Source organism: Rhea pennata, chromosome 16, assembly GCF_028389875.1.
Source record: "Rhea pennata isolate bPtePen1 chromosome 16, bPtePen1.pri, whole genome shotgun sequence".
NCBI classification, from domain to species: domain Eukaryota; kingdom Metazoa; phylum Chordata; class Aves; order Rheiformes; family Rheidae; genus Rhea; species Rhea pennata.
Genome location: NC_084678.1, coordinates 5,600,828 through 5,625,477, shown reverse-complemented (window position 1 = coordinate 5,625,477; position 24,650 = coordinate 5,600,828). Strand labels below are relative to the sequence as shown.

At 46.2% G+C, this 24,650-nt stretch overlaps 1 protein-coding gene across 5 annotated transcripts in view; it reads right to left on the bottom strand.

The window, feature by feature from the left end:
• PPP1R16B (protein phosphatase 1 regulatory subunit 16B) overlaps positions 1-19,830 on the bottom strand; it is a 65,765-nt gene extending 45,935 nt beyond the window's left edge. For 3 of the 5 annotated variants that reach the window (XR_009960051.1, XM_062589156.1, XM_062589159.1), the window contains exons 1-2: positions 19,453-19,539; positions 15-404 (exon numbers count right to left, since the gene is read on the bottom strand). Coding sequence is in view for 4 of the 5 variants with exons in the window: in XM_062589156.1 (XP_062445140.1) it covers positions 15-264 (250 nt within the window). In the remaining variant the exon portion in view is untranslated. Of the gene's footprint in view, positions 1-14; positions 405-3,614; positions 3,686-3,856; positions 3,933-19,452; positions 19,540-19,758 lie in introns of those variants that run through there. The other 2 variants (XM_062589157.1, XM_062589158.1) reach the window with 2 other exon arrangements.
• Between the last annotated feature and the right edge of the window lie 4,820 nt (positions 19,831-24,650).

The window sequence follows — 24,650 nt, the reverse complement described above, 5'->3', positions numbered from 1 at the left end:
TACAAGTACCCTACCTTCCTCTAAGTCATTCCTCAGAGAAGCCTCCAGTAGAGCAACACTGGCTTCAAAAGATACTTTCTTCCTGTTAACAGCACTTCTTCTCTTCTCATGCTTCCGCTTCTTGTGCTGCATCTCTTTCTCATACTGTGCCCACTTCTTCAGCTGTTGAGCCCTCCGTTTTTGGGCTGCCCGCAGCCTCTCCAAGGTGGGCACCTTATCCAGCAGCTGAAGCTCTGTCAGGAGATCCACGTGGGCATCCATCATTTTAGCTGAGAGAGGAGAGATGCTAGAAATGATGTCCTATGGCAGGCCCTCTGGATTGCAGCTGCCTGGCACTATACCAGTATCTTGGGGCCAAGCTCTGAATGGTCCATTGCAGCGTCTGCTGAGAATACAGTGGAACCCTGCAATGAGAAGCAAAGTGTGAGAAACCAAGTCTTACCCTTCCATGCAGAGAAGCAGCTAATATCAGCCCACTGGAAAACTCAACAGGCAACACCCACCATCTCAAAAGAAGGCTCATTTGATTGCATTTTAATTGCTTTGTTCTTCTCACTGGCCTTTGTAATTCCACCTCTCATCCATTCTAAACACCCACTTCTTCAAGTGAAATCCTCTTGATTAAGTCATAGTTTTATCACACATTTTATTCACCGCTACAGTTCAAGGTAGATGTCTCATTTATGGTCAGGAGAATGCCCTTGTGAGCTATTAAATAGAGATCTATGTAGTATTTGAGATCATTCCACAGACCGCTTCAGAGAGATTCATGTACTGAGACATGCATCCTATTCCTCAGCTGACCCCCTCTAGCATAACTCTTGCCCCCTCCTCTAATGGGATTCCCAATACCTAATCAGAGCTGCACTGCACCGATGTATGTTGGGAGTCCTCTCCACGAAGCACTTTAGTCCAAACAGCAAAGCCCAGGGCAGAGGGGAAAATCAGGTATAAGACACAGCAGTGGCTGAGCTAGGAGAAGAACCATGGGTGCTGAATCAGCCCAGTGCCATACACATCGTGCAAGGCTGTCCCAGCTAAATGAATGACAAGCTGGAGGGCTATGAGGTTACCCAGCCCATATCTGAGGTCCACGTGGGGTTGTTATTGCTCACCGGTGAAGCTCCAAAGAAGAGCTCTACCTAACGGGGGCATCATCTGCTCTCAACCCCTTCCCGCATCAGCTCCTTCTTACCACCGCTCACATTGAGTGCTTTTGCCACAGAGCCAGAGTAACAGGATGTGGTTCTTACGGAAGCATTATTAACTACCTCAGCCGCTTCAGGATACTGGGGTTTGTGTTCATTTCTCTTTTGCCCTTAGATTTTCTCTTCGCTACACGTTACCTCATTCTGGTCCAGCTATACAGCGCTGTAAAGTCTCAAATGAGCGCAGAAATGAGCACAGTTAAACCGTGGGACTAGACTCCTGGTGGGACTGACACATTAATGACCACTGAACAGCACTACCCACAGCCACTTGGGAGACTTGCACGCAGCCACTTAATCACTTGCCCTCCATATTTAGGGAACAGTCCAACAGAAGAGATTAATCTGAAATAATGTCAGTGTTGCCAGCAAGTTGAACAAATATGTTCCAAACACCACCATATAGCACATTCAGTGGCAAGGTCACCATGCCTATCAAATCAAGCTAAGTTACACATAAACACATAAAATAAGAGAGCTCTTAAGGTTCAGCCAGTTTGAAAAATAAAAAGTTGATGGGGACAGGAGGCAATAAGGAGCTTAATTATCTGCAGATACCTGAAAACCCTCAATGTGATGGCTAAAGCAGATGACTGAAGTCACTCCTTCCTCAACTCTCCCACCCCAAAAGAGCAAGAGTAACAGTCTTGTAAGTGAAAGGATGCAAAGCGTCTACAGGAAAAAGAGCTGAAAAACAGAGGTAGCTAGAGAGAAGTGAAGAGATCTGGTCAGATACACAAGCTCCACCTACTTAACCCCAGTTAGATAAGCCAGGAGAAGCCACAGTCCCAGGCCTTTTCAGAAAGTAAAGCGCTGTGAGCAGCAGCAGAGCCCACCACATCCCAGCGAGTTTTGCAAGACTGACACATCCAGTCCATTCCAACGTGGCTGCAGACCTTCCACAGGGCTTTGACCTTTCCTATAAATACCTCGGCAGACTGACAGCAAGACATGCTGTTTCCTCTGCAAGATAATTGATCTGAAAACTGCAAACAAACAAACTCAGCCAAAGCACACAGGTACATCCTAGCCAACGCTTGCAGGTGCTTTCCTCAGTAAAGGTGCTAACAGAGGGCCAAGGGTAGCTTTAATGGCACCTGCAAATCTTATTTAGAGAGTTTCAGAATAGACATGAACAAAAAAATTTAGAAATAGAAAGCCAAAATAATGTTTCCATCCCATAAGAACTTAAGATTTCAAACAAAACGTTTCAGTTTCACATAGGGACAAATCCAAATCCTTACAAAGTTTTTCATAAGACAGAGACTTGCCCCCAAATCACCAGCTGCCTAGTAATTCAAATACTTGGCTGAGATGGAAAATATCAATTCAAGATCGTAGTCTAACAGGAAAAATGAGACACTGGTGTGCTATGGTTCCTCCACAGCATGAAAGACTGTCCTATACAGCTCTCCTGGGTAGTTGCCCATCACCCTCCCCATCTTTGATGAACCAGGATTCCTCTTGGACCTCAGAAATCGTTGCATAAAAACAGCTCTCTTCCAAAAAGCTTTTTTTCGGTACAGGTGCATTTTCCAAGCACACGCATTTTTTGCTGAAAAACTCCTTACCAGCTCTAGTGAACTCTGCTCTGTACAATATGAAATCTGCCCCTTGCAAACATTCTTTAGAAGGTATCTTTTTTGGCGATCTTTGTTCCAGTAACACACACTGCAGCCCCATTTACAATACCTCAAATGGCTGGAGATAAGGGCAGGAAATGCCTCTCGGCATTCCACAAACAAGCTCCCACCCAGCTCCCTTTCCAGGCACTTTTACCATTGTTTGCTGAAAGATGAACAAATATTTTCCAAAATATACCTGAAGTAGAAACAAGGGCCAAATTCTGCATCCTTATTAAAGCAAATAAATCTTACTTCAGTGCTTCTCTGTTTACCCAAGAAAAGCAATAAGCTTTCTTCATGGAATTAGGACTGCATCTTGGAAAGCACCACAGGACACCATGAATCACAAGAGAAAGGGAAGAAGCATGATTTGCTCTACGTGTCCATGTTTTACCCTTTCCACATACATCTTGTTATCCAAGAGGGGATAGCTGGAGGGGAAGCTCCATGAACACAGACACCTTCTGCTCCCGAATACGCCAGGCCATTTTTGACCACCTAAGAACCAGAGTATCCTCAAAACAACCAATAAACAAAGGTCCAAAAGATCAAAAGGGTCTCCCAGAAGAATCCAGGTCAACTTCTCCCTCGCTTGGGTATAACTCTCCTAGCATACTCCCCAGATCCCAAAGCCTCATGAAGATTTTGGCTCCGCCACTCCAGCTGCTTGTTTTCAGATGACCTAGTTTCCTCACTGTAACAAAAATGGCACATCTACTTGTCATTGCACAAACTGGTCATACTAATTATAGCACAGTTACAGGCCCAAGCATTTGTTTACCTGTAGAGCAACACAGAAGTTGGCTGTGTGAGTGTCTGTGGTTTGCAAGGCATCGCATTTTGGTTTCCGCTCTATTTAAAGAAAAAAAAAAGTGCTGTTTCTCATGTTTGATTCAGTTCAGTTTCCATGAGCTCAGCAGTTCTGTTTCGAGAGGTGCAGAGCACATCCTGTGAGCAGCATGAAAACACAATGGGGACAATAACGGGTCTATTTTGGGGCCAAAAGGAAGGAGAGACGCTCACTATTGTGTTGCATTCGGGTGATCTCCGCTTTCACGGTGTTCCAGCAGGAGAGGGTCCACTCCAACAGTGTCAGAGATCACTCCCTACAAAGGGCATTCAAATGTTGGCAAGCACAATCATTACAAAAAAGAAAAAAGTTGGCATTTCCTGTATGCTTTACCACACCTTAAGACAAGATTTGCCATATCAAGTTCAAAAAGATTATTTTGGGGTGCTGGTTACTCACTTGCATTACAAGAAGAGATCCTGAATCTGTGAAGTTACAGTTTACCAAATCACTGAAGGGAACAAATTGACTAAACTGTGCGCCATACCACCAGCCCTGCCTGCTGGTGCCAGGGACTAGCAGAGCCCTTGGATTCACATAACACACACTTTTTCTTATCACACAATTTAGAAGCTGGTTCTTACATTCCTCAAAGAGGAAAACCAAGTGCATTCATTTTCCTGTTCCAACGAGCACTCAGAGCCTCCCTAGTCCTTCATACAAAGCATTCAGCTTGCAGACACTTTGCTATAACATTGCTGAGGATGGAGTTTCATCCACGAAAACAGGCACGTTGCCAAGCAATGATGGAAAGCTGCCTCATCTCCCTGTCAGGCAGTTAAGCAACAACTAAGATCCCCAACCCTCCATCACATCTCCTCAAGGCACTACTTAAAGCACAGCACGAAACCAAAGCAGAACATAGACACTTGCAAGAGTCCTTCATTTAAGTGTTATCAACTAACTTATTTTTTATTCCACTTAAAAAAATAAACAGAAACACTGACAGAGTAACCCTTGAATGGGACACCTTGAAATGAAATCATAAGGTAACTAAAGAATTTTTCCAAGACGTTCAAGCAAAGGTAAAACTGAATGCCTACATATGGGAGTAGCCTCTTGTGAAGTCAAGCAGATCATTCTCATGCACTGGATTGCTTGTGGGAAGGTAAGTTTGCAGGATCGGCCCCAGCTGATTAGGTGAAATGTCTGCATTTACAGAATAAAGTCAAGTCATTGGTATAAAGAGTGACAGAAATAGCCCTCATCTCCCTACTCCAAGTTAATCTTCTCTCCAATGGACTTGGAAATCAAACAAGAAAGCCTACAGTAGGGACCTGAGCTCATAAGCAGCCTATGGAGGAGGTGACTGCCGGATTTATTTCATTACCATAAATTCCTAGACCATGTCAAAGTGAGGAATTTCCAAATTTATCCCCTTCCTTCACATCAGGGCCCAGGCCACTCTATGCTATTCCTACCCTCACAGAGTGCTGGTTGACTAGCTGATTACAGCTCTTGTGCCAAACTGACCGTCCAAAGATGAGAACTGGGATCATGAATTCACAGGCTCCTCTTTCAGGCATCGCCCTTAGGATCTTTACTGGTCATCAGTATGAACTGCCAAGGATCCAAATTCTGCATCAAGGTTAGGCTACTGGCCAGTACCTCACCAAGCTCTGGTGAGTAGCAGAACAGCTTTCATTGCTCATTACTTGAAAAGTGAAGAGCTCATTGACAGCACAGCAGAAGTAACATGATGCAAAGACAGCCCAAGAATAGCACCAGAAAACCACCAAGAGTAGGAGCTGACAGACTGAGGGAGAGGCAGCAGCAGAGAAAGAAACGTGCAGAAGTTAAACTGCCCCGGAGAGAACAAGGTAGGGGACTCGCAGAGGGCCACCCATGGGACAGGCGACCATGGCAGCACTGCTACAGTGCCTAGGCACAAACTATGGTCTGCTCTTGTCCTCCCTGCAGCTCAGATTTAGCATGTTAAGGGTTATACAATGTCGTACCAAGAGGAGAGGAGCAGCCACAGTGTCCCACCTAACGCTCTCCCCAGAGAAGCAAGCTCTCAGTCATTCCCTAAACTGTGTCACTGCCGAGCACATAAGCGCTGTCAGGTTTGCCAAGACAGTCACTGCCTTGCCAAGGTCTAGTAGGCTGTTCTCTGCACTAATCTGCAATGCCTTCAGGAAAACAGGAAATCAAAGCTCTCTGCTGTCTTAACCATGGGAACAGTAAACACTGACCCCTGCTCTGAAGCAAGTGTGCCCTTATCAGCACAGGGCGCATCAAGACAAAAGGTCTCCTTAGGAAGATCAGAACTTGGAGTCAGCGCTTCTTTCCATATCACCACATTGCTTCCCTAGCCTCCTGCCTCTTGGGCAAGTATTTCATTAGAGCCTCTTTAACACAGACAGCATGTCAAGTTTTACCACCTAACAGCCTGAACTGTTACAATCTTACACACCTGTAACAGAGGATCCAGCCATCAGCTCTTCCAAATGACAAAACAAAAGAGGATCAGCTACCAATAAAGACCACGTGGCAGAGCAGATCACAGATTGGGGAGAGGAACGCAAGGCATCCAGGGCTCCCCCAGAGACATGCCTGCCCCTCCAAGCAATCCTGGCTTCAAAGCATTGATGTTTCCCCTGAAAGGCTATAGATGTCTTACAAATTCCAGGAGAGGGGGAAAAAAGAAAAGAAAAAAGAAAGAAAGAAAGAAAAAGACAACCCTTCAGTGAAAGGTTGCAATGGTAGGCACTTCAAAATGCAGCATTTCCTAGACCCATGAAGGGTTTGCTTTGGTTTATTGAAATTGAAATTTATTTCTCTAATATCATGGCTGGACAGGTTGTACTACAATCCTTACCCAGATCTCTGTGCAATGACTGCAGCGCAACTGGGCACCAACTTCTGTCTGCTCCAAGACATCAGGGACAAAAGCAATGCTGCAGTCAGAAAATTGCATCTGGGGACAGGCACATCTTGCGTACAGCTCGAGGCAGCACATTAAACAACGGCTCGACAAACATCTAGCCAGTACTTTCAAGATAACAATACAGCCAACCCCTGTCAAGGGGTCAGGAGGATCCATAACCAGGCAAATGGAAGCAGAACAAGGTCACCCGCCTGAGTTCAGGGAGCAAAGGCATTGCAAGAGCTACAACAGCCATCTCAGGCTGATGACCTCGCCTTCTGTGCTCCAGCATGAGATCGTGGTGAATGCCTGCTCATCTCACAGTGCCACTCTGACTGCTCCGGCTATTACTTCTGGGAACAAATTCTTCTTGCACCAAGCTGCAAAGCCCCAGAACATCCCTACTTAACCACACTGATGAAAGAAAATTACAAAAATTGTTGCTGCATGATTTAATTTAACTGGCGTTTTAGAATCAAACAGCTCCTGTCCTAACTCACGGCTTCTACAGCCTTTTAGGTAGCACTCATTCATCACCACTGAAACAGAGGTTCCTCATGAAAGTGCAAAGGGCAGGACATATTATTTGGAAAGGAAAAAAAAAAATATATCCAAGACCCCTTAGAAAGCACAACTCCTACACGCTGCGCCTTGTTGCAAAGAAGCAAGGGTATGGAAGTCTTCTGGGTAAGAGATCTGCTCAGAACTTGGGAGTTTCACGAGAGATTCTTGGCTTTCCCATAGGTTTCTTGTATGCAAAGTAAGTAACTTAATCTGTGCCCCAATTATCTTCTTAAAGTGAAGATACTATTTTACCAGTCTGCAGCAAAGGAAGCTACTTTGCCACGTGATGCAAAAGTAAATTTGGTGGTGAAGGTGCATCAATGCAAATTATTTCCCTAGCTTAATGGAAGCCTGAAAATTTAAAGCTAAATTCTTCCCCAGAGGATCCAAAACATTTTGATTTGGCCGTTTTATCTCTAGTTCCAGATAATCTCTCTCTGCTCACTGAGCTCTTTCCCAGCAGTGGAAATGAAATACAAGCAAGAAGAAAAAAAGTGAATACAGCAAGTCAAAAAATCTCTTCTGAGCTGATGCTGGTAATAGAAAAATTTAAGTGCCTCATTCTTTTCTCCTCCCAATGGTTTCACTCTTAACAATATTGGCAGCTGCTTGAAGGAAGCCCCTTAGTATTTTCACTTTATATTTCCTGTAAACACTTAACACAGCACAATATGCATTCTTTTTCCTATCGATATTTCAGCCGGGCCTTACTTACTTTGCTTCTTTAGAAAAAGCTTTCCATGCCAAGTAGTCCTCCCCCTCACTAGTGCAGTTGTAAACACACTGCTCTTTCCTGTGGCACCTCGGTGACAACAAATCTGGGGGCGGTTTCCAGACAAATACATGCAGGCCATTAAGCTGGGTGCTAGCACGAGCTGGGGAGCTGCACATCTGGGTCCAGCCTGCACTGAATGCCACCGCCACCGCGCTCACGGAGGGCTTCGCGCTGTAGCAGGATGCACGTCCAAGCGCAGCTTGCGTGTACGACTAGGAGCAAGACTGAGTACTACAGCTAGTGCAATTCCCATCAAATACTAGCGCTCTTAATACACAGCACTCGTCCCCTCCACGTGGTTCTCCTCCAAAGCTGCTCTTTACGCCCAAGTGCCACTGCAAGGCAGCAGGAGTAAGGGGCATTTTAGAAAATCTCAGTCTAGAAACTCAGTGGGATAAAAGCTCTCTTTTTGCCATTGTTCACTATATCTCTCAAGGCTGCTACTTTTCTACATTAAGCTATCCTTGCCTGGACAGTTGGTTTTTTTAAATTCAGGACTTCTATGTGTATATTTTTAATGTTCATTAGATGTTTGGGGGAGGAGGGTCCCCCTCTCTAGTGAGCTGCAACAGCTCATTTTTATTCAATAGCATCCTATATAGACAGTCAGGTTTCTAAGGACAGAGCTGAGATCCATTCCCGCATGTCCCCCTTCCATTTCCACAATCAGAGTGGGCTGTTTCAGCCGTGAGATTTTATATGAGAATTAGTTCCAAATCAGTATCCAGCTACACCTTAACGAGCGCATTGGCAGCTGTAGAAACCATTCCTCCAAAAACACAGGGCCAGATGCTCAGTATCCTTTTGCTTTTGGAGCACGCAATCTCAGTTTCTCTTTTGCCTTCAAGTCAGCAACCAGTGGAAAGCAAACAAGCTGTGCTCTTGGTCACCAGCTTGCCATCTTGCTGTCCAGCGAAAGGAGGAGGACACTTTGATGAGCGTCAAGCCTGAAAGCCTAATCATGATTCTGAATTGAGTGAATCGGAAACCAAATTTGGGGCTCTGTTTTAAACTATGCACCAAAACAAGTCATCCCCTTTCAGTGAAAAAGAGAAAAACTATTTAACAGCCTGTAAAACTGCAGAGACCACGTACTAATCGCACTGCTTCCTTTTTTTCTTATATTAGGACTTTACTTTCAAACTATGAGCAAAATTTTCCCCTCTGGCCCCTTTGGCTGTCCTAAGCGATGGGCACTTACCCACGACAGCTAAATACAGGAGCTCAAGGGCAGCACGGTAAGACTCTAGAGAAAGCAATGCTGAAGACCAGGAAATTTTATTCCTTCAAAGACTCATTACATACCACTCCCTTCTCCCCTTCGCTTTCCCAAAGAAAAGTATCTGCTATCAAAATTTATCTCTAGCATCAGGTGAGCAGCAGGATCCCTGCCCTTAGGCAAAATGGAAAGAGCAGAACTGGATTTCTGTGCAAACACGAACTGAGTATCTGACTTCCCCTCACCCACTCATGTGCAGGCCCATCTCCTGAGCCAAGCAGTTAAATATTGAAGGAAAAGCATGTAGCAGCTCCGATTATGTGGAACAAAAATTAATTGAGGGCATAAGTCTCCGATTCAGCTCTCCATTTATTTTTCCACAGCACATTATATCTGAGCACGGGTTGCAATGCAGACTCCTGCAGGGAAAGCAACCCGCCCCATCTGTGACAGCGATATTACCTCCTTTTATTTGTCGTTCTGGATAAAGTTTCCATTTTCGTTTTGGGGGGGGTTGGGTTTTTGTTTTTTTCAAAATCAGCACTACCAACAGCCAGATCTGTGCACTGTTCCAAACCTGGATCCCCCTTCCTGACACTTTAAACTACAAACTTGGAGATCTGCAATTTGAAAAAACACCAACACATTCTCCCACACTAGACTTTAAATAAGACCTGAAAACAACAAAATTAATTTCCCGCAGAATCTCAGAACATCACTGCAAAAGCCCACACCCTTCCCTTAGGACATGAGTTACTGCCCCATTTGCCTGGGCTCCAGCCTTTCTGACAGAAATCCTTCCATTGTCTAAAACCATTTGCACACATTTTAGCCCATGGAAAAAATAATGGGAACAGCCCTTCTCTGGCGCAGAAGCAAGCTAGATAAGTGAATGGTTTTTCCACTTACAGTTTCTAGTGTACCTCAAGCCATGCCAGCGCTGGGACACTTCAGTGGCTGAGTTTGTGCAGGCTGCCAGCTATCGACATGAACGTGTCGGAGCACACCGCTTTCCCAGGCGGAATATCTACACCGCAAAGAGGAGGCGCTGAACCCCACAGGCCTATGCAAACACCACAGAGCTACGCAGCTCCAAGGCATGCTTGGGGACACCAGCATTGCCTCAGGGAATTACAGTTCAGCGGGACTAAGCTCCCCCTTTTTAAAATTTCCCAGCTCCTTATAACAGCAGAGAGGAGTCCTGCCTCGCTCTCCTCTTTTAAGGACAAAGGTATCATTCTTCCAAGTTGAGGACAACTTCAGCCACGACAGCAGCAGCCAATAAAGCCCCCGGAAGGACCATGAAAGGGGAGGAAGGAGCAGTGCACATTCTACACCCACTGCAAGATGATGCAGGCGCACATGAACCTGCTGGCGTCCCACACAGCCCCTCTGGGCTCACCCTCAAGAACACATGTTCACATTGGAGTTTGCTACACCAGCACTAACGCTGGGAGATAATAATTGCTTCAAAGTTAGATCATAGCACAAAATGATTCAACTACCACCTCCAAAGGTCCACAAAGGACAGTGGGATGCATCAGCATGGAGAAGAGGAGGCACCTTGATGAGGCAAGACAGCGGGAGCCAACTTCACGGAGCACCGCACACTTCGTGCCCCAAGCAATGAGACCAATGTCACCAAGGGGGCAAAACCACCTCTTCATTCTGAGCATCCAGACACACGGGTAGTTATACACACCAATCAGCGTGCCATGAGAAGAGAGAGTTAGAGACACTGGTAAGAAGATGTGCTGTTAATGTGATGTGGAGCTTTTAGTTACCTCTGTGGTTGGCCTGCATACAACTGAAACGATTTAGAAGCGTCCGTAACACCCCTGACGGGAGGAATATTGATTCTGTGGGAGATTTAAGAGAGGCTGCTCTACTCAATCATTCGAGTCATTATTTTTAAAGAGCAATTGTATTTAATTATTGCAAACAAAATTCTTTCAACTTGAAGGCTTAAAGACACTGTTGAACATGCCTATAAGCATTTCGATAAACCTCAAAGATCTTAAACAAAGAACATGAAAAGGGGCCTACTGACCCATCCTGAACTTGTCACAGAGCCCATATGTCTGCTCAGGGCAGTTTTATTCACCTGCCACTGATGTGCAGAGGTAGGACAGTCAGCAGGGTGTCCTGAGGCTTTGTTGGAAGATTAAAGAGGTGAGACTTTGAGAAAAATGATTTATCCACGCTACAGTGCCAAGAGTTTTGCTCCATCAGGCTTCAATGTCTGGATTTGTTATCTGAAGAGTCACTCTTATGTCCTGGTGAACTCTTATTCAGTCCAGCGCGAAAGCACACACATACTGCCCCTCCATTTCCTACCATCCGAGGGGTTATCAACCAGCTTCAGGAGACAGAGAAAGAAGCTCTGAAAAATTCATCCGCTTGTCCACCTACCTTTTCCAGGTCAAGGTCACTCACCAGCAGGTAGGAAGGGGGCTCTTCTTATCCTGAGGATGCTGATCAGACAGTAACAGACCTAGAGCACAGATGGTCAGACTTCCCTCCAGTGTGCTGACAAGCAGCATCATATGTTACTAGAGGGTCTGGGCACGGGGTCAGGGCAGTGACGTGGCTGAGCTGACAACACGCTGCAGTGGGTTCGACTGAACTGCTTCTGAGGATGGCAAAGGTTTCAAAAGGCAACTGGTGGAAGAGGCTTTGAGCCACATAGCATCAGGCTGTTTGCAACAACGGCAGCAAAGATAAGTATCCCTACGCACTGTGACTGCTGTGAAATGATCTGGACTGTCCTCCCTTGAAGCTTGCAGGAACAGTTTCAAGCGCACCTTCTAGAAAGTTTAATCGTAATACTTTGAGAGGACAAAGGGTCCTTAAAGTGCAGATCGGCAGCTGCCTGATGGACTTTGCTGAGGAAAGGCATCTCCGCTGACCTAACAGTGCCACCACAGCCTATCTTCTACCTCTGTCCAAGCACAGCTTCAAAGTAACTTATCTTCAATGAACACCATCAGACTTGAGAAAAACACATTTTTTTGCAGCTAACATCACCAATTTCAGCCTTAAATCAAACACTCAGAGCAGTCTGTCACTGCCTTGCTTGCAAGGCAGATTTTATGTTTCTAAAGTACCTTATTTTTAGGCGCAGCTATCAACCATACGTCACTACACATGCCCTACTTTCTGTGTTTTCTGCATCTACTCCGGGTCACATTCAGAGATGGGATGTTGGTTTGACTCACTGGTCTAACAATATAGTTGCCCTTATACTCAATTTCAAATATCTATAGTTCATTATTTTGAAAATATGGCTTAGGATACTTCACCTTAACTTGATTACCAACACAACACTAGAATTGCTGGTATTGCTTTTCCTCCTTATCTGTCTCTAGTTCTTACATTGCCTTTGCCACTTCTGCGATCACAAACGTTAGGGCTTCCTTGTCACCGGCCAAGGAGAGACAAGGTCTCTCTCCTAGTCCACCCATGAGTATGAGGCTTAGGTAGCCTTGTGCTCTGCCTTCTGTGTGTGCAGCCATGCTAGGATGTGCAAAGAGGTAGACTTGCCCAAAGAAGAGACTCTTCCAAAGGTATTGAAATTTAAGGGCCCAAACTCCAACTGAGAGGAACAGATGTTCTTAAGGGAGAGGGCACTGGGGGACTCCTTCAGGACTCTCGGGCACAAGTAATCTACCCTGCCATTCTGTAAGCTCCTCAATGGAATACTTTTGCTCTAAGAAGCAGTTTTACTTGGATAACGGAAAAATCAGTGTTTTGATAGTGAAAGTCAAATTCAGGTAGCAGGGCCAGCTTAAAGCTAGAAAGAAATCTAAGTGGGCACAGGTGGAGATGGTCCTTCTGTACCGCTCTCACCAGCAGCTTCAGTGGGCTAAACAAGTCAGTAAGCAGAGCCCATCCAGTACAAAGACCCTCTTAATTTCACACAACATGAACCCTTACCCAAGATACCAGTAATGAAAAAACAAGATCCATATGAATAATCATAGAGTCATAGATAGGGAAGCGGCATATCATAGAATTGGTAAGGCTGGAAGGGACCTCTGGAGATCATCTAGTCCAACCCTCAAGCGAGTGGCCCACACGAGGATCGAACACGCAACCTTGGCATTATCAGCACCACACTCCAACCAACTGAGCTAAACCATGCAAACTCCTAAACCTCAGCTTATCATCATGAAGTACAGAAGATGATGGTGGATATTATTACACTCCTCATGGTAGTCAAGTTATGCTTGCTCTTTCCCCTTTACTTGGTATTTGACCTATGAGGTACTTCGCAAGTAACTAAATAGAATTTGTGCCAGCGTAGCAGTGTCAACATCCAATATTGCTGTGTGGAGCCACCACAGAGCGATGCCTGATGCATGGGGTTTTACCCTGCAGGTCATTAGAGGCTGCCATGACTATTCCATAACATCATATAGAGCAGATGGGACCAAATTAAGGCAACAGGCACAGAAGAGCAAAGCCGTGCATCTCCAGCCATCCCTCCTAGGCTGATCCCCTATTCTCTTCCAGAAATACCGAACCCGTAACTTCTGCCTCTTTCAGCTCAAGGACAAAGTGTCAAGACATAGGGTGCCAAGCGGACCCCTCCTCAACAGAGTAGGGGCAAGAGCTAATGAGCAAATTCATATGGAAGGTCTCTTGGAAACACAGGGTGAAAGAAAAGGAGGGGGAAATTGCTGCTTGCTTGTTTGTGTGTACTTAGGGTGGCATTTCCAGCCCTGTAATTGTTACATAATGAATTTAGCAACGGAGTTCAAGAGCTATGATTCATTCAGGCCAAAACCCATGAGTCAGCCCCCAAAGAATCATGAGATGTTAAAATTACATACATCTAATTTGAGCTTGACAAATACGAAAGAGCAATATAACAGCACAGTGTTTCTGCACAGCTCCAAACATCATGCAAACATCCCCACTCCTCCTCCAAGCAGACACAAGACGAGCGCAGCATGAGAGCAAGCGAGTCAGTCTGCCGTTGCAAATAATTTACACCTGCCACCTATGCACAGCTCAGGTTATCAGCCCAGCTTCGATGGAGGCACCTGATGCTCGCTCTCACCTAGTGCTCAAACTGACTCACCAGGGAAAGGTGGTAAGGTCTCATCCAGCCCAATAAAAGATTCTGGCACAATCTTTTTGTGGACCTCTGGGGAGGTGAGCACTCAAGGCTCTCGTTTCTTTGTGTGCCACCAACACAAAGGCTGGACCGATGACAGGGGAGGGGAATACAGATTGTTACAGGGAGCTGGCATTCAAGGTTTCAAAAACAAACCACAGAGCCAGGGGTGGAAAGGGAGTGCAGATCTCTGCAGGGGTAGAGCAAGAAGCAGGGCCGAGTTATTATGGAAAAGGATGCCCAAGCTACAGAATTGTGCTGATCGGCAGGAGGCAGCGCAGAGGAGACCTTAGGAAAAATAAGATATTTTCCGACATCTGTTGGGTGATCAGGCTTACACCATGCCCTGTATTCTGTGCTTATAGAGATTGTATATATGGAAAGAAAAGTTATTTTGAAACGAGATAGGGTGTGAATTCAAAGCAGAACAACTATTCTGGGTTAACTCCCCAGGTGGCTTCTTAGTCTAGAGCGACAGTACCTTTTCTAGTTTAATTCACTTCAAAAATAGATTAGGCCAATGGTTCTGATCTGCAAGGCCATGGTAGCTGGCCCACCACTTTTAGCACATCCTTAATTAGAACCTGGATATGGGGACATGGTGGTCTCTAAGATACAGATTTGGCAGTCCAAATCTGGAAACACTGTTTTAACCTAAACTAGGAAAAAAAAACAAAAAAAAAAACAAAAAAAAAAAAAACAATTGATTCCAGGAGGGTCTGCACTAAGACCTATTCTACAGGAGCTGCCGTACAACAGCTACTCCTACTACCAACACACATAGACAAACTTCAGCTTCTCCTCCCTCTTTGTAAAATGGAGGAATAGTCCATGCAACGTGCTCCGAGAGCTGTAAAACAAACAGCAATACATTACACCTACAATCTGTACTTTGCACAGAAGCAAAAGCCTTCCTGTTAAAGCCATTTTTGTTTGAGGTTTATTTGAATATGCTGTTTATTAAACTTCTATTTGGCCTCATTAATCACAGCCTATCAAGTGGTTTCAAACACAAACAGAAAAACGCACCTGACAACTGCACTTCGTGTTTTGTCCTGCTGCTACTGGAACCATGGAAAGCTATAAAACAGTAATGCCAAGCCACCATTCTGGTGCTTTTCAATCTGCTCCCATGAGATGAAGTCAGCTATCTATTCTGCAAAAAGAAAAAAAATCACTTTCTCTGTCAACTAGCAATACTCAAGTGAAAGCACATAACATGGAGCAGTGCAAGAGGAAGAGCATTCCAGCAAAAGCAGAGGGGAAGGCACATATTCCTCACCCAGCTCGCAGCATCACTGGTACCTGCATCATTACTTGGATGCTGCCCCTAGAAGCAGGGATGGCCAAGCCACCTTTGCCAAAGGCTTTGCATGCCAGACTCCTACCTGTGCTCCTATCGCGCAGCTCACCTGATTCACATCAAACCATGTCACGTTTGTTTGCTTCATAGGAGCATCACTGCTTAGTGTTCCTAGAGCTATTCCTTTTTTCTAGGTGCTCCTGTGGACCACAAAAATCTATGTGCTTTTGCAAGACTTGTAAGCAGAAGGTCCATCAGGAAGAAATGCATTACTCTGAAAGCAATATTTGCCCCAGCTAGCAGTGGTGTTGAGCGGCACTGTTGAGTTTAGACTCCTGGTTCCGGCTTCCACTTCCACCTCCCACAGTGAGAGACCTGCCATGAACGTCACGGTGCCTGCCAGCAGTCACACGGCGACAGGATGGGAAGGAAATGGGCCACCACCATTTGCCAGCAGTGCCAGTTCTCTGCTGAAAACGGACAAAGTTGGCAATTCACATGCACAAACTGTTACCTGCCCCTTCCTGCTGCTCCCAGAGGTAAGGCGAGTTGTGCTCGTACTCCGAGCGAAGATGCGAACCACAGCCGTACACGCACCCCAGCAGGGCCTGCAGCAAGAGCGGGCTTTTTCTTACTCAGAGTTGGAGTCTGATTTCCACCCAGGCACCACGGCTCATCCCACACCTCTAACCCAGCCAGCAAAGTGCACCAGTTCTGCTCTCATTTCAGGAGTGTTATTTTGTAAAAACATATATTTATATATTTATATAAATACATTTTGAAATGAAAAAAAAAGTATTGGACAACAAAAAGCAACAGTCTACAAATGAATGTGCCATAAACAGAAGGCACATTTCCGTGAGCGGCACAGCTGGTGCCGATCGGTAACGGTGCATGCAGAATGGCGCTGTCTAGATGACTGAGCAAGGGAGCACGTGGAACGGAGATGAAGACAGACAAGGAGATTAATAGAAGACGACAGATTTCTAGTAAGATTGCGATAAGCCTCTTTAAACATCCCTAAAGGATGAGCCAGCTGGCAAGACCATCCTAGGAGGTGGTATAACTTGACTAACAGCCTTGCAAAAAGCTAACAGCTGACCCCTTTCACACATCCCCGTTCACTCCTGCAGCTCTTTAAGCAGTGAGAGATGCATGTGCGATGCCTGGATGCTTCTACACCTGCATTTGCTTGCAGCCCATAATTACAGTCTTCCTATTTTCAATAAGCAAACAAGAACTGAGGTCGGGCTGACCATTTGTACCGGCAGAACAACCTGTCCTCCAGTTCCTCCTCCAGAGCAGCCACCAGCCTGGTCCAGCTGTTTGGCACATCCTGCCTTGCAGGCACGCCTGGCTGATCCAGACATCCCCAGCCCAGGCCACCACCCTGCCCTGCGTGTGCTGGCAAACGTACCCGACAGAGGCAGCTGGGGAAGGCTCGGGCAGGCTCCGCTGGGCTTCCCTGGACCGATCCCTGCACCTCCTGCCCCAGCAGGCTTCAGGCAAGGTCTGCGTCCTCCCAAACCGTCCCACCAAACTGCGCCGTTTCACTCTGCGGTGAGGAAGAGGAGGGGAGGGCTGGCCACAGGGCAAAGCGAGCTTGAAATGCTAAGATGTTCAAGCTTTGTTAAGAGGCAATACCTGCCAAGCAGGGAAACCCCTGAAGATGAGCAGGACAAGATTAGTAAGAATGATTAATGGAGAGAATTTACTACATCCAGTTTCCAGTGCTATGATAAAAATCTGGAAGTATTTGAAACAAAGCAAATATCACCTGGGGCAGTAAAGGGTTTTCAAGTGACGAATGACAGCAGTAAGTTTGCCTGATACCAAGCAAAATTTTCTTTCTGAGTGCTTAGGGCAATTAGCTGGTGATATAATTTGCCAACTTAGGTCACTGAGTCATCATTTAGCTGTTCCAAATGAGACAAGATGAACTATAGGCCAATTTTCATCCTCCAGCTGAATGAGTGATTCAGAATAGTGGTTCTGAAGTATCTGACAGAGAATTTGGCCTGTTGGATTTGAGAGCATAATTTTTTTCTCCAAAAAGAGATTGATCTCTTCCAAGCCCACGAAACTAATTCTGTGAAGATACAAGACTTGATTTTATTATTTTAACCTTGTTTTACAAGCGTTAAAAACCAGACAGCTGCCAAACTCAAGTCAGGCACAGGCAGATAAAAGCAAAAAGGAGAATCAGACCCAAAATCAGTTTATGGAAGGTCACAGCCCAAACCCCACTTTGTCGCAGAAGGACAAGCTATGTTTATAAGGACCCCCAGAAGACCTTGAGCAAAACCCTACATTTTCATGGGTTTATGTAAGATAAAAATGAGACACCACCTCATTCCCAAAGGCTTCATTGTTTGTTAACCTCAGACTATGTAACCAGTATTCCAGTAAACACCGGTTGATGTTTTTCTTCCTACTAGATGCAACGTGCCTAGAGGCAACAGGCACTTTATAAATTATTAAACCAAGTAAAAATAAGGTTTCAACAAAGTGGCCACAGAAATGATGCAACGTGACACAGACACCAAGGAGCTGGTACAGCTGGTACCAGCACAGTCACACAGAGTCATTTATCCAACATCCAAGGACTGGACAACAAGACACTGTTAGTAATGAGCAATCTGGACAGGCAGTCTTGATGGAGGGAAGCAGTATCTCAGTATTTCATCATATCCATCATACATATATGAAGTTCAACACTTTAAGCCTTATTTTTGTTAGGAAATACTCATTTATATCTTTCAATCAGAAGGAAAACATTTTTTTTTTCAAAGGAGATCTCAGGACCTCATACAAAACCCATAAAAATAAACTAGTAGGAGTATTTGCAACATCATCCACAGTTTTTGATGAAACTCTTACTCTAGAGATTAAACAAGGAAGGGAAAAGCATAAATAAAAGGTATTCTTTGTATTCAGGATTTAATAAGTTAAGCCTTTTACAATGAACATGATCTCTCTCCAGATTAAATTCAGCTCCAGATTGAAAAAGCCATGCAGTTTTCTGCAATAATAACACTTGGCCCTTCCATCTGTGAAAAAGCACTTAGCATTAATAGCAAGGCTCAAGACACCCATGTCCAAGAAGGCTGGGTCAAGGTGACAGCTAGGGCAATCAAGCCAGTCACTTCACTGGAGGTTCCCCAAGCATTTGTGAGGGAACGCAGGAGGGCTCCAACTGAAAGAGATTCATTTTTCACATTTGTAAACTTTGTGTTTTCCTTGGCAGTTTGTGAAAAAACAGTTTCAGTCCTATTCCGTTATAGTTTGAAACATCCTCCTCCTTGTGCAAAGTTACCACAGTGGAGAAGAGACCTTTCCACATAGGTAAGCGATGATAAAAGCACAAACTTGTTTTCCCACCAACAGTCAACTGAAAGCATCTCTCAAACACCCCCAACACCGCACACCCAAGCGCTGGAAGGGCCGAAGTTACGGCTGAAGGTAGCCTTCTCTGGCTGCATCTGAAGGAGACTCTCTCCATGAAAGACCTTCACCATCTCACAAAGAAAGCCCGCAGTTGCAATCCTGGTGTCATTCCAGGAACTATGGTTACATATGCTTATATTAGCTCATGTATTTTTTTTCCCACACCTGAATTATGCCAAAAGGGAGAAAATTTCTAAATGCAATAAGCAAAACTCATCTGAGAACAAACGCGAGAAATTCAGGTCTTCGCTTTCTTGCGGTTTGTATGACTATCCACTGCAGAAATCAGATGATGTGCCCTTAAACGCTGAAGCCAATCTTTCAATGAAGTAAACTGCCTTGAAGGAGTAATTACATCCCTGTTATTAGATGCGTTCCAGACGAGGTTAGACAAATTTATTGAGGGATTAGCCTGGTGCCTTATCCTGCTTGAGGAAGGAACCTGACTACGTTATTTAAGTGATCCTTACCAGCCTGCTCTAGCGTTGCACAGGGCTGGAGTTACCGAAACTCTGCGTCGTGATTGCGGTCGGTGCTGACACGCGAAACGCCCCCCCGGGCCCCTCCGCCGCGGCCCCCGGGCGCGCTGAGCTGCGGCGGGGCGAGCCGGGGCCGGGGCCGCCCGCGGGCAGAGGGCTGCCGCCGCCTCGGCCGGGCTGCAGCCGGGGCTGCGCCGCGGTCGCCCCCGGAAAAAACCCGCGCGGGCCCGGGGGCCGCCAGCCCCACGGCCACCCGCCCCGCCGCGCCCCGCCGCGCCGCCGCGGCCCCGCACTCACCCCGGCAGCTCCCGCCGCGCCGCGGGCCCGGCAGCAGCCCCGGCTCCCGCTCCGGCCCCGGCCCCGGCCCCGGCTCCGGCGGCGGCTCCGCCCCGCGGTGGGCGCGGCCGCGGAGGGGGCGCGGAACCGCCGCGCTGCAGCCCGCCCCTGCGCGGCGCGGCAGGTGCCGCGGTCCCGCCGCGCCGCTCCGCGCTGCCCCGGTGCGAGCCCCGGGGCACTGAGGTCCCTTCGGAAAAGAGCCCTTCTGGCTCGCGTGTGGGCGGCGGTGAAAATACATAAATAAATAAATAAATAAATAGTCCTCCAAGTTTTGGTAGCCTTGTCCTGCTGAGGCTGCCGAGCATGACTCCGGATAAGATTCGCCCTTTATTCTGGCTCTGTGCAGGATGCTGCTGCCTTTGCTGGACTTTACAGGCCTGAAGAGGATAGCCGGGTTAGAAACCACTTGCCCTTTTTTTTCGGCTTGGCTAGATGAGTCCGGTAGCAGGTTCCTGTTTGCCGCGAAGCGAGGGCCGGGGCAAGAGTCCTAGCAATTCTTTCAAGAGGAATTCAGATCAACCCTCAACACAGTGCAATACTAATTTCAAGCTTTTAAAACCCAGTGGCTGATAAATACCATTCCTGAAGTATGCCTCATGCCCGTTTCATAGATGGACAAAGAGAGGCAGATAAGGGTCTCTGCCTGGAGTAGGATCCAGGCACTGGAGCTGGGACAGAAGCCAAGAGCCCGTCTGAGCCAGCGAGCAGTAGTCGGTAGCCCTGCTCCACCTCTGAAAGAGGCTAATGTGGTTTGGGAATGGAGAGGATTCCTTGTGCTGCCTTCAGATACTGCCTCAGCGTCTGGGATCGGTTGCCTTTTGCAGCATGAAATAGCTTTCAGAAAGTTTGGAGGACTAATCGTTACTAGCCCTATTTCCCTTTAGAAAAAGAGCTCTTCTCAGCCTCCAGGCTTAAGATAACAAATCTGCAGCCCTAAAATTAGGAGCAGTACTAATTCTAGCCCTCCAACTCACCTTTATCCCACTTTGCAACTGGGAATGATCCTTCAAGTCCCTTGTCTTCCAAATACCCGTCCAGTCCCACCTGCTCTTGCCAGTTCTTCCTGCAGGTAGACATCTTTAGCTTTTTTGCTGATTTGTCCTGTCTCGCTCACTCAGATGGCTCAGTTCCTCGAGCATTCAGCCTTACACAGGTAAGTCAGAAAGGAAATATTTCAAAGAGCGTGCCCAAGTGGCAGGTAGGAAATGGGAAACCCATCCTCAGGTTGTCCCTTCACTGTAATTCAGAGAAAGGACTTGCGCTCAGCTCTTCCTTTGCACCAGGGAGATTGCTCTAACCATCAAGCTGTGGAATTTTGTTGAAATGTTCTAGCTCAACAAATACTTTTTGGTTTGAAACGTGACTCACTGCTTTGAACAGGATGCATCTTAATGTGTGGGGGTTTATGGGTGATGAATCTGGATTTTTGCTATATTACGGAAGTGTGACATAGTATCCAGAGCGTGAAAGTCTATTTAGGGCAGGAGTTTCCTCTGGTGGGTGTCTCTGGTGCTCTATCCAGATTTCCCAAATTGCTGCTGCAACATGGCAAAACTACATTTACAGAACCACCAAACGTATTGGTTAGAAATAGCTCCATCAGGAGCAAACAAAAAAGCAGACGATTGAGGAGTCTCATACAAAAGGCAACTGGACTGTGGTGGTGCAGAGCAGGGCACCCTGTGGATGCCGTGCTGTGCTCTCCATGCTCTCCCCTGGTCTACTAAGTGACATGTGGTTCTCCCTAGCTGTACCAGTTGGTCTTATCTGATACGTTTATAAATACAAAAATCTGGAAAAGAAAGCTGATGGGAAGAAAATATATTAATGTCTTTCTTCTCACTGGATATACTATTGCTACATAGAAGCAATCTACTTGAGAAACTTTTTAACCAAGTTAAATGTTAGTTACAAATCTGGGTCTAGAACTTAGTCCTTGCCCATCTGGTGACTTTGACAACCTTAGGCTTAGCAGGGCAGTGAAACTTTTATAAAGTGCGAGTCTGGCAGGTGGAGTCAGAGTACAGGGCTCTGGAGAGCCAAGTGACTTTGGGTGAGACACTGAAGTCCGTAATTCAGTTGTCTGTTAAAGTGTGTTGTAAGCAGAGCTGCTTTCTGAGGCATGTATGGTAATTATGGGGGAGCCATATAAATAAACTGTTTCTATGCCAGACCGGTGAGCGTGAGTCAGCATGAAGAGCTGAAATGCATCTTAACAGTTAGAGGATCAAAAGGAAAAAGGAAAAAAAAGGGGGGGGGACTCATTTTTCTGCTCAGAGTGGGGTATGAATGTTGCAACTGGAAAGATAAAGCTGGCTAATGTAGCAGGAGACTCTGGCGGTGCAAAAAAACCACAGCTTCAGCTAGACTACGCCTGTACCTAAAGAACTACCATGGGTGCGCGTGAACGTTTATGAAGCCCGAGAGCACCCTCAATAGCTTGTGCAAAGCAACACCGGGCAGAGCTCCTGGGTGACATCTGGCAGCACAGCAAGGGTTGGGGAGCCCAAACCAGCCACAGGGTGAGCAGCAAGGACAGAAGGTGTTCGCAGGCAGTGACACCGGCTGTTTCACACACGGGGGCTAGCAGAGCAGTGAAGGCAATGCCAGCTAGGGCATGGGGCTACAGGAAGGATGGAGATGAGGACATGAGATGAGGATAGGAAACCAGGAGGAAATAGGCAGAAACCACATCTCAGTCTTAACGATGAGGACAAGGCACTTTGAACAAAGACAGCAGGAGGAAATCAGTAAAGCGGCTTGAGGGGAACTGTGCTGTGGAGAAAGGGGAAGAGCCCTTCAGCTGCAGGGTTTGGGGTTGTCTACAAGGAAGCAGCGAGGGATGAGAAAAGGAAACAGTGACAGTGATCAAACTAGGAGGCTGCCAGCAGTTAAACACAATCTTAGAGGAGAATAACTGAGCTGACAGTTATTTACTGTAAAAAACAGATTCAAGGCCTTAGGAAGTCTTGAAGTTGATGGGAAGAATATTGAAAGTCTTATAGATGGACACATGGAACTACCAGAAGCTGGCTGAAAAAGGAAAATTAGAGGAAGGGAATTGGTATGAGAAAGGACACAGGAGGACACATGAAAATCTGAAAGCAATAGCAGAAATGCAGAATTTGTAGAGATACAGAAGTGCATTTGGGATATGCATGGAGAGTTCAGTAAAGGGCATGGGAGGAAAAGACTAGATGATAGGTCATACAAATCTACCTCCAAGGAGGTGCTGCAAGGTCAGCAGCAGCAGAAAGAGAACATACATAGTAACAAGAGAAGTCAGAAAAGACAACCGATCTCTCATACTTGAAGCATCAAACCAGTAGAAATTAGCTTTGCAGTGGCTTACAGGAGTGGCCCTGACCTTGGAGGTGAGTGTTTCATCAGCACTAAGAAAAAATAAGCAAATTGCAGCATGAGGCAGTAAACTGGCATAATGAGTTCCCAACAGTCCAGCAATTTACTCAAGCGTATCCTCACCAATATAGGAAAAAATAAAACTTGGGATGGAGCCAACGGCAGCTCCATCCCAATGGAGCTTGCAAAAAAATGCCCGAAGAAGAAAAGATTAATTGATCAACCCCCAATATTTGTAAGAGTCATCCTTAATCAAAGGCTGACATTCCTTTCTCCTTTTTACTTTTCTGTGGACACAAAGGCCAACTCTCTCCCTCTGCAAAAGAAATGTTTTATAGCAGCTCCAGCAATGACACTAACACACACACACACACACACACACACACACAAAAGAAAAAAGAAAAAGAAAAACAGTAGTAAGATCCAGGACTTTAACAGAAGAAGGATCATCCACAGACACAGAGGCCAAGAATTGGTTTGGAGAATAAACCTCTATGCAAAGAGTCAGACCCAGGTAGACCTATGGATGTACTGCAAGATTTCATGACTTGACAAGAAAGAAATATTACAGACCGATGTGCAAAGATCCACAGCTTGCAAGGTTACTTGTTAAAATCCCTGTGGTTAGGAGCTGGCCATCTGCCCAGCATTGAGTGTGAAACTGTATTCACATTATTATCAGTACATTCTTCTTCATCCTCGACCTTCTGTTGTGCTCGGTTCACCTGCCTATGACATCTCACCTCTGGGACTGGCAGCCCTCTGGGGAAGGGGGGATTTTTCTGTAGTCAAATCTTGGTGAACAACTGCAGTATGCCTAAAGCGGCTCCAGTGCCGTGGATATTGGATTATTCAATAAGCCGGAGGAAGAAATAAGAACATCTCCTGGGGCCTTGTCAGTGACATCTGTGTCGAGTACTTCGTTTGGAAGCTACTTCCAGTCCCCTCGCACCAGGGAGCACATCCACAGGGAGCTACGTACCCGAAAACAGGATCACTTGGGTGCTTGGCATGAAATCCAACGGGGGTTCGGTTTTCGGGGGTTAGAGGGAAGATTTGGTTTGGTTCCGGTTTCCTCCTCCCGGTGCTGCACTTCGGCTCCAGCGACAAGCACAAATTATGCTCCCACCACACTGGAGCGCTGCCCACCAGGAGCAGCAGACCTTCAGTAACAGTGTCGTTAATCTCAAGATTAATCCCCACATCTTTTCCTAATGCTTAAAGTGCCCCTGCTGCGGCCTCTTTCATGCTATAGAGAAACAGAGAAGAGGGGGGAAGTCACTGCTTAAGTGCCTCTTGGCCATTTTCCTGGGCAAGGAGAAAGACCTGGGCAATGCAGCATTTCTTTCTGCCTACAGTTATGTTTGAGGGCCAAAAACCTTTTACATATCATAGCTCTGCATCTCGTTTCATTCCTTCAATCCGTAGACTGCAGTTAATGCCTATTACTTACTGTCTTCACAGCAGGTTGGGAAGATTAATTATAAAGATTG